Below are 17,643 nucleotides of genomic sequence, written 5' to 3'. Positions count from 1 at the left end.
CAATAATTTGTCCAAGGCCACACAGCTAGTAAACTGCAGAGGTGAGATTTAAACAGGCTCGTGTGAATGGGAGCCCTGCGACCTTTCCACCCTTACACACTCTCTCACTCGGAGCCTACACACTCTTTGGAGGCTCTGTAGTGCGATAGTTACAGACACTGATTCTGGAACCAGACTGTTCTGTCTCAAGGACCAGATCTGCTTCTTCCTGGCCCTAGCAACTAATACACAGCGCTCTTTAGTCCTCTGAAGTCTCCGCTGGCCCTTGGGAAGCTTATTTGAACTCTCTGTACCTCAATTTCCTCATACATAAAATGGAGAGCTGGCCATAACACCTACAAAATTGGGCCCTTCTGAAGATTGACTAGCTAGGTCTGCCTCAAGTGCTTAGAACAACGTCTGGCACAGAGGAAGCCCAGAATCAGGGCAAATGTTAGTATTCTAGAAAAATAACGCTACACGCCAAGTATGTATCTCATAATATAAAGAATTGTATTCTAGTGCCTTGTGTGGGAAGTGATCTGAAATTTGCCATTTTGATCTTAATCCGAAAGAGGTTGAACCAAGCCTATGACATACTTATAAATATAATTGATTCGCATAGGCTAGCCATACTATTTTCAGTATTGTCCTCCTGTAGAGAAAGCTGGATTAGAGTCTCTAACAGGCAATATAAAAAGATTGCTATTATTTCCATTTCTTACTGCAGTATCAACTACAGAGATGGACGACGCGTAGGCTTATCTCCTAATGAAACAGACTTCGTGGTCTTCATTTAGAAAGGCTGTAAAAGTCTGAAAGATCAGCAAACAAGGGGGATTTGCCAAATTAATACATAAGGGGTTTTTTTTGTTTTTGTTTTTTGTTTTTGTTTTTTTTTTTTTTTTTTTTTGCAGTTGGCAAAGCTAGGCTATATTCCAGGAATATTCTTGTGATTTGGAAACCATACAACAATGCTGAGCTCTATCAGGGTCAGCTTTACCCTTTACTTGGGCTGGAAGGAGGGGTTCTTAGCCATCTCTGCTCATATCAGCTTCATGTGTATACTTTTACAAACATCTACAACTTTTGTTTTGATGTGCACATTCATTATTTGTAAAGCCCAGTACTTGCCAGCTATTCCTGTTTGTGAAATCTGCAGTGTTTGAATTTTGACTTTGCAATTGATCTGTAAAGGAAGGAAAAATGCTTTTTAGGAAAGTAATTTCCGATAGACAAAGCTTGAGCCTGCTGGCTGGATTTTCCATTTTGTTAATTGATTGGTCCGTCAATTGGTAAGGGCTTATTTGAAACCACTGATGTGCCCAGCACTGTACTAAATTAATATAGGACATGAAGCATTAATTCTGTACACAATGAGCTTTCAGAGAGTGTTGTAGTCAGAGAAACCAGACGCATACATAAACATATTAGCAAATAATAGTTTGTTATACATACATATACACAGAGTGTGAGAACACATTGCCCAGTGCTGCACATAGTGTATAGTGAAGTACTGATTTTGATTTTATAGACAAGATCAAGCAAAGCTCAGGGAAGGAGAGATTACTATACATTAGGGCTAACCATAGGTCATCCTTGAGGAAGGGGACTTGACGTTTGGGTAGGGTCAGGCTGGTGGAAAGTGGACGTCAAGATTCCTGGGAAGAAGAGCAGGAACACATGGAGGGAAATGCAGAAATGTTCGATAGCTAAAAAAGCGAGGCTAGCCTAGGGATTATTCCTGGCAGTAAAGAAAAGTAAGAGAGGTAGGGTGGAGCAATATTTTGGAAACCCTTGAAAGCCAAGATTCAGCAACTATAATTAGCCATGCTTACTTGATTTTTTAGTCTTTTATTATGCTGGTAACAATAATGAGAAAGCAAGGCCAGCATGATAGCTTATGATTTTGCATTCAGAGAATCAGCGGTAACTTGGAAGTGGCCTCAGAAGTCTTACGCTTTAAGTAGCCAGCTGCTGTAGGAGCCCTCTCTGAGTTCTGCTTGAACTATTCTAGGGCCAGAGAGCTCACCACTTCCCAAGGGAGCTAGTTTCTTTGTGGAACATGTCCTAATGCTAGAAAGTTCTTGTCTCTTAACTGAGCAATGATTTACCTTTCTGCTACTTGGTTGCTTAGTTCTAATCCTCTTCTTTGGTCCCTCTTCTAGAGCCAGTCTCTTCCTCATTTATAAAGATAACCACTCAGACATTTAAAGATGGTTATAGTCACATTTCTTCTCCACTATCTTCCCTCGCAAATGTCTAGTCTCATTACATCTTTTCTTCTCTCAAATAGGTTACCCAGCTTTTTCATTTGTTTCCCCCCTCATTCACTAGTTCATTCATTCATTCATTCATTCATTCCATGTACACAACATGGAGTGTGCCTCTGTGTTCCAGGCATTGTCTAAGTTCTAGAGTTGTATCAGTGAAAATTCCTGTCCTCATGAAACTTACATTCCAAGGGGGGAAGTCAGACAACCAATCAATAAATGAATAAATAAATATCAAATAAAAATAAGTGCCTTAGAACAAAGTAAAATAGGGAAAGTGTAGGGAGTGTCAGAGGATGGAGCGCAATTTTAAAAAGAGTAGCTGCAGAACCTTACTCAGCAGCTCACACTTGAAGCAAAGGCCCGCGGAATGAGAACAAGCTGGGTCTCTGGGGGAAGAACCGGGCAGGGAGAGGAGCCACTGCTGAGGCCTGGAGGGAAGGTTGCGATTGGCATGTTCAAGAATTAATGAGGCCAGAGTGGTAAGAGCAGAGTGAGTAGGTGGGAAAAGTCAGAGATGTCAGAGAGGTAGCAGGGAGTCAGACTGTGAAAGGACCATCGTGAAGACTGAGTGAGATGGAAAGGCATGGGAGGGTCATGAGCAGAAGAGCACTGTGATGGGACTTAGGTTTTAAAAAGATCACTCTATCTCCTGTGTTGAGTATTGTCTGAAGGGGGCATGGCTGAAATAAGGAGGCAGGCTCTTACTATAAACCAGATTAGGGTTGACGGTGGCCTGGGCCAGATTTAGGGGTGAGGTTAACAAGAAGTGGACGGATTCTGGATGTGTTCCTGATAGCGGACCGCTAGGATTTGCTGATGGACTGCATATAGGGTTTGAGAGGATGTGCAGTTACCAAGGATTGGCCCAGAAAGATGAAGTAATCGTTGACCAAGATCAGAAGGGCCCTGAGAGGAGCAGGTATATGGAGATAATCAGGAGTTCAGTTTCGGACCTATAAGATTGAGATGGTATTTTGACATCCAAATCGAATAAGAAGTTATATACATATATGACTCTGGGATTTAAGAATGTAGTGCTTACTGGACATACAAATTTGAGAGTTATCAGCACCTAGATAATATTCAAAGCTATGAAAAATGGACAAGCTCACCGAGGGAATTGATTGAGATAGAGAAGAGATGAAGTACAAGGACTGATCCTTGGGTACTTCAGAGTTTAGATGTCAGGTTGATAAGGAGGGGAGGGTACATTCAGGAGACGGAGAAGCAATGAGATAGGAAGAAGACCAGAAGACCAGAAAAGAAAGCGGTTCAGCAAGGGGAAAAGTGGCCAACTGTATCAAATGCTGCTTATGGCATAGGTCAAGTAAGATGAGGACCAAGAACTGACTTCTGAATTTAACAACATGGAGATCATTGGTAGTGTGACCTTTACAAGCTGTATTTCAGTGGAGTGTTGGGAGTGATTGAAGTAGTTTTAGGAATTTAGTAGAAGAAGTGAAGAGAGTGAATATACACAGTGTTTCAAAGAGTTTTGTTTTAAAGGAGATGGAGAGATGGAGCAGGAGCTGGAGGGAATGCGAGTCAAGAGAGAGTTTGTTGTTTTTGTTTTTAAAGTGGGAGAGATTATGGCATGTTTATGTGCTAATGGGAATGATCCAGGAAAGAGGGAAAATAGATCACGCATATGGGAGAGACAGTCACTGGAGAGAGATCCTTAGTAAGCGAGAACAGATAGATTCAGTGAAGAAGCGAAAGGATTGGCCTTACACTGGATTACAAATTCATTCAAAATACAGGAAGGCAGGCAGAGAATTAGAACAGACAGAGGTAGATGAATATGTGATGGCGGGAGCTTGTGAAAAATTTCTTCTGATTACTTCTAATTTCTCCATGAAATGGAAAGCCAGGTCATCAACTGAGAGTGAGGATATGGGAGAAGTTGGGCATCCAAGGAGGGTTGAGAAGGTATGAAATAATTATCTAGGAGAGTAGAATAAGGAGTGGCCTAGGAAAAGTACAACATGATGGCTGAACAGCACCGGAGGCCAATTTGAAATTCATGCTCAAAAATTCAGAGACTAGTACATACGCACGGTAGTGTGTTCTGCAGCCAAGTGCAGCTGCGTGGGAGTGCTCACGAGCAGGCAGGGAGTTCGTGTAAGGGAGGGGAGAGGACCTGTGAGACAGTGACTAACCACAGGATTTATCCTGGCTAAAGAGGTAAAGTCAGGACAGCGAGGGGGAGGGACAGGAGAACAGCAAAAATTGGTCGAAGGATCAAGGAGTTGCAGATGCCCATAGGGTGGGAGAATTATTGAACTGGGGTTTTAGAGGAAGAAAACTAGAAAGATAAGATGTGGTGGTCAGAGAGTGGGATGTTTAAAATGGAGAACAGGGTGGGGTTACAGCTGGAAATGACAAGGTCTGCTGACACAGGAAGGGGGCCAGATCATCACCGCGGAGAGGAGGTCAAGAAATTGAGGTAGCAAGGTGTTGAAATTCTCACCTCCGTGGATAGTGAGTCATCAAGAATTACGGCTGGAGAAATGTTGGAGAGGGAGTGACAGTAAGCCAGGAGCTAACATCTTTAAGGAATGAGGGGCGATGACCAGGAGGAAGTAGATAGGGGGTCAGCGGGTGACAGTCTGGTATCCCTCTACCACCAGTAGCAAGCTTCTGAATATCAGGTGCCTCACTCCAGAAAGCAAGTTGTACAGATGTTTTATTTGTTTGTTTTCAGTGTTCCATTACCAACTTAATGTCCAAGTATTGTTAAATATGTGGAGCCCAGTTTAGAAGAGGTTGATTCTGATTCATATTGCCAAGTAGTTTTCTGATCGTGTGAGCTTGCCTTTCTCGCCCTAATCTTGATATCCAGTAGGGAATTTGCAACATTAAGAAAGGGTTCTGCTCGTATGGCCTTGGACAAACAATTTAAACTCTCTGAAACTTAGTTGGTAACTTCATCAGTAAAGAGGGGAAATAATATTCGCTTCTTAGGCTTATCATGAGGATTAAAGAAGATAGTGTGAAAGCATCTAAGCATTGTCTCCAGCACAAAACAGAAACTCAATTAAAATTTATTTAATAGATCAATACATATAGATATTTTGATTAAAAAATACTGCAAAACCGACCATCTATTCTTTCTAAAAAGAGAACGTCCTTTATGAAAAGAAAGTGTACCATTAGTTTGTGTATGGTATGTAGAGTTTATGTTATAGACTAGCTCACCAAATAGGGAAATCTGTAAAATGGGTTAATATTGCAATAAAAGTTTTTACTCTACACTCATTATGTGATTAAGGCAAAAATATTTTTATTGCAATTATCCAAGTTTCAGTAAAAAATTTAATGAGGCATTCACTGCCTTGGGCGGGCTAGCATGAAATTTAATTTGTGTTAATTGGCCCAAAAGTTAAGAAGCAGAAGTATACTGTTTTTAGAATTTGATTCTGTGAGAGGGAAACCAGTATCTTATGAGATGTTTCTATGCAGAGATATAGTTCCTCTATCATCTTCTTCAGGCAATAAAAAAAAAAAAAATCACCCCGAGCATCATAGAAAATGGATCAGTATCAGGTGCTTAGTGCCAACTGCGTACCAGCAGGATCTATAGAAATCAGAAATGTTCATGAGACACCGTAAGCATAGTGTATTTGTATATTGAGTATCTATAGAGGAAAGACTGATAGAATTCAAGTCAAGTGGCCTAGCTTCAAAGGCTTGGTTCTGCTGGTTGTTGAATGCAGGGCTTCAAACAAGCCCTTACTTTCTTCATCTGAAACCTGGGCATGACAGTACCTCATGGAGTTGCCATGTTAATGGAATGAGGTAATGTATACGAAAATATTCGATATATTATGTTAGAGGTGAAGGAATCCTTGTCACGCCTTCTGGAGACTGGAAGAGGTTGTTAAAGATAGCATTACGACGTACCTCACAGAGCGATTCTAGGTCATTTCTGTCATTTTTCCTTTTACCAGGCTGGAAGGCATGCAGGGCTTTTTGAGAAAATTATCCCAGAAATGTCAAAGAATAGCTGGTAACTAAGCTACTTCTCTATAGATTCAGGGTATTTTTCTGACTGAGGTGTATAGAAAGATTTGACGATTCTGTAGAACAGGGTCAAGAAGAACAATTCAATGGATGGACTGACCTGAAGTTGTGAATATTAAAAGGCGAAAGGACCTTCCAAGACTTCCCTGACCCCCAGCTCTTATAAACATGTGGAAAGTGAAGCTCAGAAAGGATAGTTACAGTGATATTTTGAAATGAATTTAAATTGTAATTATTGTCCATTAAGGTTGAGGAACGCTTGATAAATATTGCAACCAAGAGAATATTGTTTCAGTCATAGTCTGTGAGCTTGGTGTTGTAGGTCTTTAATTCTTTCAACCGATTACAGCCCCTCAAGGGAAATTGAGAGGCGGGTAGCAAAGGCTCCCTGTAGAGGGAGAGACCGACTTCATACAGGGTCTGGTAAGCTTATTTGAACTAGAGTACCGTTCTGACAGAATGATCTGGTGTGACCCAGCCTTGGCACCCGCTAGGATCTGGGATGAGGCAATGTGTGTTATTCTGATAAGTTGCAGGGCTCTTGCTGCTCTTCAGTCCTGACTCCTCTAACCCAGCGCCGGGCCAGGGCCTCGGGAGTAATGACATCCAAGATGATCCTTCCATGATTATGAAAATAGAAGCTCCTTAAAGGAGCGTCCCTACAAGTTCAGCCACAGAAGTCGGTAGACATTTGCATGGATACCAAGTCTGACTCTCTTGGACATACTTGATCCTTTCTCCCCTTGATCTTCCCTTTGCACAGTTCTCAAGCCAAGGTGAAGACACACGCCTGCTTAACAGTGGCATTAATGTATGTCTCGCGCTACCGGTCATTTTGTTGTATCATCCTGGGAGATCTTAAAAAATGATGTCACATGTAACTTTTGGAATTGACTACCGCATTTGTTTCAAATGCGCAGTGTTATTCAAGCTTTGCCCTATGTAATGTTGTAAGAACCCTGCTTTTATGTTTCAAAACCATCGATAAATTGCTCCATGGTATTGCTTAATGCCCAACCATAGCATCGGGAGCTGTGCAGGACTCCTCCAGGGAGCACCTTTGTCCCGTTTTGCCATCTGCTTAGAATGTCAGACAGAGCCCTCTTTTGGAATGTGTGGGGGAGGAATTCCAGTGCCACCCGGAAGAACAGATAGAGAGAGAGTTCGTCCTGTTTTATTTTATTTTTTGAATCCATACAGGCAGCAGCCTCAGATTCCAATCACCACAGGAACGGGTGTTGTGTATCCTGGTGCTATTACTATGGCAACTACCACACCGTCACCTCAGATGACATCTGACTGCTCTAGCACCTCGGCCAGCCCGGAGCCCAGCCTCCCGGTCATCCAGAGCACTTACGGCATGAAGACGGACGGCGGGAGCCTAGCTGGAAACGAGATGATTAATGGAGAAGATGAAATGGAAATGTATGACGACTATGAGGATGATCCCAAATCAGACTATAGCAGTGAAAATGAAGCCCCGGAAGCTGTCAGTGCCAACTGAGGAGTGTTTGTTTGCTGAATTAAAATACTTTGACATTTCACCTCCCCTCCCCCAACAAAAAGTTCTTAAAGAGCCCGCATGCATTTGTGGCTCCACAATTACATCAGCAGAATGGTCTTAATTGTTTCGTAAAGTGTGAGACAGATTAAGTTTTCCCGGATTTTTCATGAACTTGAGTTTTTGTCGTTATTGTTATTGTTGTTGTTGTTGTTTTTTTAATTTAGGTGAAGACATATTAAATATGAGACACCAGGACTTGAAAATTTATCTCAACCCATAGCTGTCTTACAAGTCTTATATTTTTGTCTTACTTTTTTTTTTTTTCCTTTTGGATGTTGATAAAGGTTTAAGTTACTGTTTTAGATGGGGTTAAACATTCTCACTCAGGTATGCTGTGCCGGCCTACAGGTTGTGAATGTGTTTTATTCTGAATTATCTGAGAGAACAACTGAGGATTTCGTATCGCGAAGCAGAGCAAGTCCACAGCGCGTGCAGCTGCGTGCAGAGCCTATTCAAAAGGCCTCGGAATTCCATTTGTCCGTGTGTAGAGTTAAACTTTGAATGTGCCAAACTTTTCTCAGAACTTTTGAATCTTCATATTTTGAAAGTCTTAAAGGAGACACTGCGAAGTCTTAGACAATCTTTGGCATCTTAAGATAAAATAGCAAACCATACATTTTTTTTTTCCAGAAAATGGTAAAGTACTCAGGAATCTGGAGACGAGATATTGTAAGGAATGAACAAGGTTGCCACAGTGCACGTACCCAATCGTGTTTGCCTCTTGACGTGCCATCAGTGCGTGCGTGACGCGTTGCGACGCGCACCAGAGCGTTCACCACACCAGATACCCACGCGGTGGTCTTCTCTGCCGGAGACCACCTCTCACTACATCCATTATCCCTTCGCCTTTAACCCTGACATTCAGTCTTAACACATTTTCTCTTAAATAATTTATTCATTCCAGAATGTCAAGGGTCCACTTACTATTTATTTGAAAAAAAATGTTGGTGGCATTAATTTAATAATTCTTGTTTTTCACCCTCCTTCCCTGAAGATCTTTTCAGCCCCTTTCACCTCCTTCTCCTGCTACATACAAAAGATGTACATAGCGATTTTATGTCCCCAGAGCATCTGGAAGCATTTCTGAAACAAGATTCTGTTAAATCCTGAAATTGTTTTTAAACAGAAGTGTGTATCTGGCTGCAGGGCCGGGTATTCGGACGCAGGCGTAGAGTCTTACACTTCAACAGGTGTGCCCCCGAGGTTCCCGTGACCTCAAGGCTTTTGCCAGAATTTCCCTCTACTTCAGTTTAGCAACAGTGGTAGGATCTGCATCCGCGGCATTTCCCCTGAATGCCATTCGGCAGCAAGGGTCAGCAGTGGTGACTGCCAGGCAGGAGGGTCCCACAGCCAAGTCTAAAGCCCAAGGTTGTGGACCACGGAGGAGGCCACGGCGATGCTGTCATGGGCTGGCACCGCCACACTGAGTTGCCTTGTCGCATCTGGCACACCTAGGGAGGTTTTTCTTTGCAAAATCCCCAGGATTCGAGAAGCCACATGAATAGCCTCAAGGCAAAGATAGAGGCAAAGAGTCATGATACATCCAGAGAATGAAAGAAAAACATAGGGAAGGAGAAGGAGGGGAAATACATTCCCTATAGGGGATGTTCCTACTGTTAACTCTGGGGAACAGATGACTCCAGGGCAGCAGGTGAGCTCCTCTGGCTCCCTCCCTCCATCGCTGGCCACTTGAGGGGGAGGGGCATGCCTCCCTGTGAACACGAGTAACAGCACTGGTCGCTGGAGGATTTCTCTGGAGATGTGCTGATGGGCTGGGAGGCAGCGAGGTTTCCTTCCGCTCTCCTATCTACTGGGAGCTCAGCCATGCCATTTTGACCTTCCTGAAACCAGGACTGACTGCCTACGGTGGGGGAGGGAGCCTCACCTGGAGTGGTTCAATGGGAAAATGTCAGTTCATGGGACAGTTCACCTCACGGGACAACCCAGAATCTGATCACCAGGACATAGGAACGGCCCCATCAGATTTCTTGAGCCATTTTGTCACTTGGAAGAAAATAGTGTACCTTCATATTTATTTAAGGAGTGCTCAAGGCCATACCTACTAGCAATAAATAGGTCTAGCCAAGATGTTACTGGTTGTGTCATTAGCTGGGAGTGCTCTCCATAAGCTGACTAAGGTACTGATAGGAATGTTTCGTTCTTAGTTTGGTTGGGGATTGGAACTTTGTTTTTGTACATTTGTTTCAAATGAGGAGGAGGTCATTTTTTCTCAAAAAATGAATATTTATTATTGTCTTACTGATTTCTTTTGGTTTATATACCTCTCCTCCTCACTTCATACTCATGTTTTTTTCTCTTTCTCTTTGACTCTTGCTTTTGCTCTCTCCTCCTCTCTCCTCCTTTTTTTTTTTTATTTTGCCGCATAGGTAGAGTGCTGTATGGCTAGCATTGTATTGTATGTAATTAATTTTGCACAAAGGCAAACATTTAGAATAGTAGGTTAATTTTGTTTGTTTTTATGACCATGCCAAAATAATATTCTGGGCTGGTGGAGAACAAAGGACTGTTCTTTAGGACTGAAACTTGATTTTGCTTGTAGTTGAAAGAAAGGAAAGAAAGAAAGAAAGAAAGAAAGAAAGAAAGAAAGAAAGAAGAAAGAAAAAAAGCAACAAAAAACACACACACTCACAGATGTTGTTTCGTAAGTGTTATAAGCACTGGATATAAATGGTATTTTTTATCACTTCTGACTAATGTGAAACTGTTGTACGAAAACGACCTGAACAAAAGTCATCTGTTTCGACTCGTGTGGGCTTGCCTCACAGTTGCCGGATTTGAGTCATTTTTATGTCTTGTTATTTCAGTTATTTATGCAAAATACATGTGTGTATGAACACTTTGTTTTGGCCCCAGCTCTGCCTCAGTACCGGGGTGCAGTTACTTCTAGCCGGGTTCTGAAGGGTGAAAGGCTATTCAGGAACGATCTGATTGGAAACGTCTCTTTCATTGGGTCAAACAGTGATGCTGTATTTGAATCTAAATTCTGCGTACAAGCAGCCTATTCTATTTATTAGCCAAGTTTGGCTCTAAATATCCATGGAAATTAAGAATGACAATCATAGGGATCACTTCGTTTTCTTTTCAGTGGGGCTTAAACAAAGTTTTTATGACTTTACCATCTCATTTTAGATGTTTCTAATTGTGTAAATATAACATAGAAATAGAATTTATTTTTGGTTCATGAATACTTAGTGAGATATAAGTTATGTATTTCCTCTTCATTCTCTATCCATATATGTTGGTCCAGACTGGGAGTTGACGAGTCACTGTACCTCATGGGGATAGGGAACTAGCAGCCACAGTGAGAGGGCGGCCACAGTTCCACCTGCCGCCGGGGCGGTCAGACCCTTCTCTCGGGTTCCCGTGCAGTTTGGAACCCACCGTCCGCAGACTCAGACTCTTACTTATTTTTTTATTATAGAAAGTCGATGAATTGAACGTACTAAATTTCCAGGACAGCTGGGGGAGAGTCTGTTTGCTTTTGGAAGTCCCACATAAATCTTACAAGGTAGTTCTGTGACCATTTAATAGCAAGAAGCATGAATGCCATTCTACAGGTGAAAATCTGCCTCTGAGATTGACCATTAATAAAAGCCCTACCATGCCAATTAGATTAAAGAATGCCCATCCACTGTTTTCCGTGCTTCCTCTTTCATAGTCTCTTCAAATCAAAGACAAATCATCTCCATGTTGTTAAAGAACTTATAGGATCAGGATTTTCCTTGTCACTTAGAATAGGGACACTAGCCCACGATCCTCTTCTAAAAAATGGACCATATGGGATAGGAGGGAAGGAAGGAAAGAAGGAAGGAAGGAAGCAAAGAAAGGAAGGAAAGGAAGAAAGAAAAGAAGGAAGGCAGGAAGGAAGGCAGAGAAAGAAAGGAAGGAAGGAAGGCAGAGAAAGAACAGGAGAAAGAAAAGGTCAATCCGTGGACAGGAGCCCCCGGGCAGGCGGTCACTCCATTCCCTTGGCGGAGGCGATGCGGTACCTTTTCTGGGAAGGTGGGGACATTTGTCATCTGCACGTGTATACAGCTCGATCTTTGGGGAGCGCATCAGTTTGCTTCATTTGGTATGTGATACTCCCCAGCCTTGTCCTCAGGCCTGATTCAATATGCCAGGGTCCTGCCTCGGTCTCCCAGGCCAAGTTCTAAATTCAGGTGTGGGCTCACAGCTCTGTTGAGCTTGTCAAATTCTGGCCTCCCCTGAACGTTAGCCCCGCTGGAGCCCGGGGTGTTTGAAAAGGGTGTGATCACTCTAGGGCTGAAATTAAAGGCTTCTTTCTTTTCCTTATGAGGCCAGGCTGCTTCTTCGGAGCACACCCTCCCGAGCCAGGGGCACAGGCACTAGCTGAAAGCCGGGATTGTTCCGAGGAAGCCCATCTAGCCCCAGTAGGAAGGCAGCCTGGTCACTTGCACACCACAGGCAGAGGCTGCTTCTCTCAATTTACTCATTTTGCAAAGAGCTGACCTCTACCTACTCATTAGGGAAAGGAAAAAGAATCACTTAGTAGTTTTAAACCATGTGAGAAGTCCTGTACCAAGTGCCAACAACTACAAAGAATGCAGCTAGAGGAATGTATTGAAATTATTACTGGGTCTTCCTTTATAATGAGAAACTGACAAGAATGGTTGCTGTAGCCTTGCCTGACTTTGTGCACGTTTGTCTAAGGACTGAGTTGGCACTTAAGCTCACTTCTCAAAGTATAATAATATTGTATGACCTCATTTGTCCTTTTACAGAAGCACTTGCATCATTTCCTTAAGTCATCTGCCCCCTGACATGTTTTCTTCCTTAATAAACAACTTCTGTCTGTTATTCCTGCCGATTATGTCCTGTTTCTGATGCCACATACTGTTGAGCGTAACCCTCTGCTAATATCATTGGAAATGTTGATATGCAAATACATTTCCTTTTCATCCCCATCCCATCTTTCCTTCTAGGGACAGATTGCTTTCCAAAAGCTCAGACCGTGTATTAGGAATGCTGGTACCTTTGGGGCGGGGCTGGGGGCGTGCGGGGGGAGGGAGCAGAAAGGCGATGTTTAGCACAGATACTCTTCCACCTGGTGTCCGTGGCTATGTGAACGCGTGACGGCAACTCAGTGACATAGCTTGCTCAGTAGTTTCTTATTCCTGAAGAACCACAAGCATAAGGTGAGGCCTCAGTGCTGGTGCTCTTGGAGTATGGGGAATGTGCAAATATTTAACTGTTTTGTATGCTGCACATTGCAGATCTGCTCATGTGCATTCTCCGTTTGTCTTCCTTTGTCATATGTGTTTTTGCTTTTTTGAAAGTGCAGTCTTTATCGTACCCTTCTCCAGCTTGTAGCAAATTAGAATGCTTAGCATTTATGTTCATTCATTATTGTATTTGCCATGTAAAATTTTTATTACCTTAGACAAGCTTATAAGCTGTTACTACATAACTTATCTTACTGTAACTCTTTTATTTCCCGACCTTGTAATTTGTTTGTGATGTATATTGTGAGATTGTATTCTATGTTAATTTAATCAGCACAATTCACTGACATGCTGGACTGACATGCTGGCTGCTGTTTCAAAGTGTAAAGTTCGCGTAGGGCTGTCGGGACAACTGCAGCTTGTTGTCAAGGTACTGTGCTCCGGTTCCTCGAGCGACACTGCGGGTGTGGCCCCTTAGGATGCTAAGGGCAAGTACTGCAGCCTCGAGCAAATTTAACTGCAGATTTTCTTTGTAGACATTCTATGTATAACGCAGGTACCTACTTGGCCCATGGCTGGTAACGATTTGGGCAATTAGAAAACACAAAAACCAGAAAAACTAGTGTCTATTGCTGCTTTGAATATGTTTGAAAGTCTGAAAATGTAAATAATTTATCAAAAAAAAATCTTGTACAGTCCAGTGTAAAGTTTTTAAATGACCTTAAGGGTTGCCATCACATGTCTCTCACACTCTCCTCTTGATAATGGGAAAAAAAAGTTTGCTAAGGATTAAAGAAATGGGAAAAGAAAAAAAAGAATCTCTTCAAATTTAAAGGAATGAATCATTGTTCTTAGCTTTGTTGCATACACACATTTCTTGGATTTCGTTGTGCAGTATTGACGTGAGATAAACTCGACATTGAATAATCTTTCAGTGGTACTTTTCAAAGTCTTCCCCTCCTCTGCCTCATAATTAAGGGAAAAGACAAAATTGAAAGACACACTGTCTTTATCCTGGTGTAGGTTGGCACCTTAGCTACTTTTTTTTTTTTTCTTTTTGCACAAGGTGCTTTCCTGATATGTTAAACATGCCATCTTTGGGTGATAACGTGTATGCCGTGAAGGGGCCTGGGCCCCTCAGGGGAGTGTCTATAAGAACTGCCTATTTATGCTCATTTACCTCAAGACTGTCCTCTCTACCCTTAATCTAGTCGTCATCACTCCATCTTTTGTACTGCTGTTGACACTTACAAATTAAAGATAAATTTTGTTTTATGACCTCTGTGTACGGCCTTGTCTGTGCCCTGGACACTGTTCCCACCGTGGAGCCCAGGGAAGGCCTGGGCTTGCCCCCCCCCCCCCCCCCGCTGCTGGAGCCCGCGGAGCTCTGGGCTCCCAGGCCTCGCCCCTGCCCGGCTGGGAGGGAGGTCTCAGAACGGCTTCAAACCCCTCGGCCTGGAAAGACTGTCTGCTTTTGTCATTGTGGAGCATACGGCGTGGCAGGAAATGCTTGTGGATTCAGACGGTAGGAACGGGATCCAAGGTGGATTTTTGTCAAGAGAAGATGAGAGAGATGTCACTTCCCATTTGCCTGACTTCTGCGTGACAGCAAAACAGTTTATAAAAGCTCCCAGCGTCCTGGGGTATGAACCAATCTCCAGGGCCAGCCTCTCATCTGACACCAACCTCTATGAGCCTAGCAGCCGCCACGAGTGGAAAATGCCGCCCTTCTGGAACCTTTGCCTCTGCCATGGTTGGGAGTGGTTGGCCAATTATCTCAGTTGCTCCTGCCTCGGAGAAGGAGAGCTCTCACGCCGATGTCCAGACAGCAGTTGGACTGGGAGTGAAACCCTGCTCCAAGTGGTATCAGCTTCGAGGAGTCTAAGGGATGGAGGTGGGGTAGGGGGCTGGAGGGAGCCAGCCCTGGAAGGAGACTGGCCCACCCAGCCGAGCCGCTGCGTGGAAGCCAGAGGTTAGTGACCAACGCCTGGAGAGCGAGACAAAGACGGGGGCGGAGGGGGGTGCGGGGGGAGGCCCAGCAACTCTTTTTCGGTACTTCCTATGAAAACTGAGTCATTAGAGAAAAGACATGGATTTGCGGAGCTTTTCTTTATCACAGTCAGATTGTATGTTTGATATGGCTGTCCTGAACGTCTAACTTGGCCGTGACCCTCCCTCCTGCCCTGTGGCTTCTTAAAAGCCCAGGTAAACATCGGGCATTGCTTTGGAGTCCCACCAACCTGACTCCGTCGCTTGCCAGCTGACCTTCCCCAAGTGAGTCCTGAGTTGTCGCCTCTGTAAAACAGGGTAAGAATCCCTGCCTCTCAGGGCTGTCGGGGGAATTAGATGGCACGTGTACAACAGGCCTACACACAGAGCACACGGATAAAGCCTGCCTCGGCTGATCAGAGAATGTCTGAGCTTGAGGAGAGCATCGGTGTCACAGGCTGAGCAAACCGAGGGACTTGCCTGAGGCCTTAATTCAGAACCTGGTCACATGCGCGGTCACAGAACCTTCCTGCAACCCCCCCCGCCCCCCACCGCCCAGGGCACAGGCTTTTCTCCTTCCCATTGCAGCCTCACTACAGCCTTCGGTCTCCACCCTCTTCTAAAATCGTCAGGCTTTCCGTAGCCGACCAGATAAAATCCAACCATTCTACCCAGACGGTCAAGCATCAGCAGACCCGCTGGCCTCGCTTGCTGCCCGACATAACCCTCACCTTGTACCTCTCCTCTCACACCCCTCAGCCTGTCCACCCCCCTGGGGCTCTTACATGCGTCCCCTTCTCAGTTTGGGAAATTCCCATCCTCTTTCACCCTCACCCCAGATACCCGCCCCGGTCAGGCCTTGGCCGGCTCACCGACAGCTTCAGGCTTTCCTTCAGGCCCCAGGGCACTCGGAAAGGCCCTCCACGACCCAGTTTCCTACATGGTCATCATTTGCTTCTGTGTCTGTCTTTTCTGCTAGATGACGAGCTACTGAAGCCAAGGACTCTGTCTTGCGCCGCCAGCTCCTGGCACAGTGCTTGGCGTGTACTGGGTGCCCAGCGCTCACCGTGGAACTCATGTCTGAGTGCTGGCAGCCTGGCCTCCGCGTGTGGCAAAGACGTCCGCGAGTATCAGGGGCTTACGTGGTGGGGATGTGGGAGCCTGGGGTACTAGTCGCTTGGTACTAGTCACTTCATTGGGAGAAAATCTGTAGTTAAAACATCTCTAGTCATTTGGTGGGTGCCATTTCCAGTCAGCGGGTGGCTTTTCCCAATCAGGCACCAGGGCAGTAAGAGTCCCCATGCTCTGGGGAGGCCCCACACTATGGGATGCCCAAGTTTTCAAGCCTAGAGCCACTGCTCTGTCCTTCCTTAAGGGTAGGAATAGGGAAAGGACAGACCAGAAAGAGGAAGTTTGTTCGCTTTGCCCTACTCTTCCCTTGACATCCCAGGGCCCAAGATTACCCTCCGCTCTGCCCAGGGTGCAGGGTACTGGGAGGCCTCTCTGCTGGGCATTCATCGCGGAGGAGAGGGAAATGTAGGTGCTCTATTTGCTGGGGACAGCAAGGGCAGCAAGGGCAGTGATCCTGCCGGTGCCCACTTAGCATTCTCTTTGTCTTTGACAAAAGAAACCCATGTCTGGGTGATAATGGCTCTCTCCCCTATCAGTGGTAAGTGGTCTAGAGTCTTGCTTTCTCAAGATAGGACCACGGGTCAGCAGCATCAGCCTCACCTGAGACATGAGAGCACCATGTGGGCCACACTGAGGGGCAGGCTCTGGAACCCAAAAGACTCTGATAGCTGCCTCTTTGAGTCAACGGTACACCATGGCATGGAGAAGGTAAGGATTTGTGTCCTCACTTGACCCAGTGTCACACAGAGATTAAATGGCAGTGCCAGAACACACACTCATTCTAATTCTAAACACAGTTGCTGCACTGCACGTGGCTCACGGTAGCCCGTGGGGATTGCTTCTAGTGGTGCAAGCCTGGATCTAGACCCGCATTACCACCGGAGTCCTGGGCTGCATCCCTGCGGGAGCACTCACGCATCTAGGGACAGTGGCCTCTGACAGCTCCAACACTGTAATTCTCTAATTCCCTGCTTGGCTGAGCCCTGGTGCCTGGCCAAGAGAGTTCCAGGCCAATAAGGTGACTCTCTTAAGCTCTTGTTCTATAGCCCCCTCTATCAATTGTCTACTTACCTTTTTTTTTTTTTTTTTTTGGCACCAGGCCAAGTAGCCATTGAGCAGATCAATAAGGAAATGTTTGGATTCTGGGAGTGGGAGACAGAATGAGATACCCGGTAAAGAGGATGATGGGGGAAGGTGTCTGAGCCACAGGTCACCCTGACACTAGGGATACTAGAATCATATGTGGATTATTCATTTGCCAGGCTGTGTAAACCCACCCCCTGGCAGGCAAGACTGACCCCAGCCAGTCTTCCATCAGTCACTAAGGACCGTGAGCTCTGTCTCTGCCACCTGCTCTGATGGTTTATCCAGTCTCCACTCCCTCCTCCATTTCCACCTTATCCCATGTTCCTAACTCCATGGCTTCTGGATCTCTAGACTCATCAGACTACTAATGTGTTCTCCTACCTCTTTGGGC

At 44.8% G+C, this 17,643-nt stretch overlaps 1 protein-coding gene across 16 annotated transcripts in view; it reads left to right on the top strand.

Moving 5' to 3' along the window:
• The window catches only part of SOX6 (SRY-box transcription factor 6), a 587,380-nt gene extending 573,056 nt beyond the window's left edge, over nucleotides 1-14,324 (top strand). For all 16 annotated transcript variants that reach the window (XM_057317521.1, XM_057317512.1, XM_057317525.1 and 13 more), the window contains one exon: nucleotides 7,479-14,324. In XM_057317521.1, the coding sequence (XP_057173504.1) occupies nucleotides 7,479-7,782 (304 nt within the window). In that variant the 3' untranslated portion in view covers nucleotides 7,783-14,324. The remainder of the gene's footprint in view (nucleotides 1-7,478) is intronic.
• The last annotated feature ends 3,319 nt before the right edge of the window (nucleotides 14,325-17,643 follow it).

This window comes from Ursus arctos, unplaced genomic scaffold (assembly GCF_023065955.2).
Source record: "Ursus arctos isolate Adak ecotype North America unplaced genomic scaffold, UrsArc2.0 scaffold_23, whole genome shotgun sequence".
Lineage (NCBI taxonomy): Eukaryota > Metazoa > Chordata > Mammalia > Carnivora > Ursidae > Ursus > Ursus arctos.
This window is presented reverse-complemented; position numbering and strand designations above follow the sequence as displayed.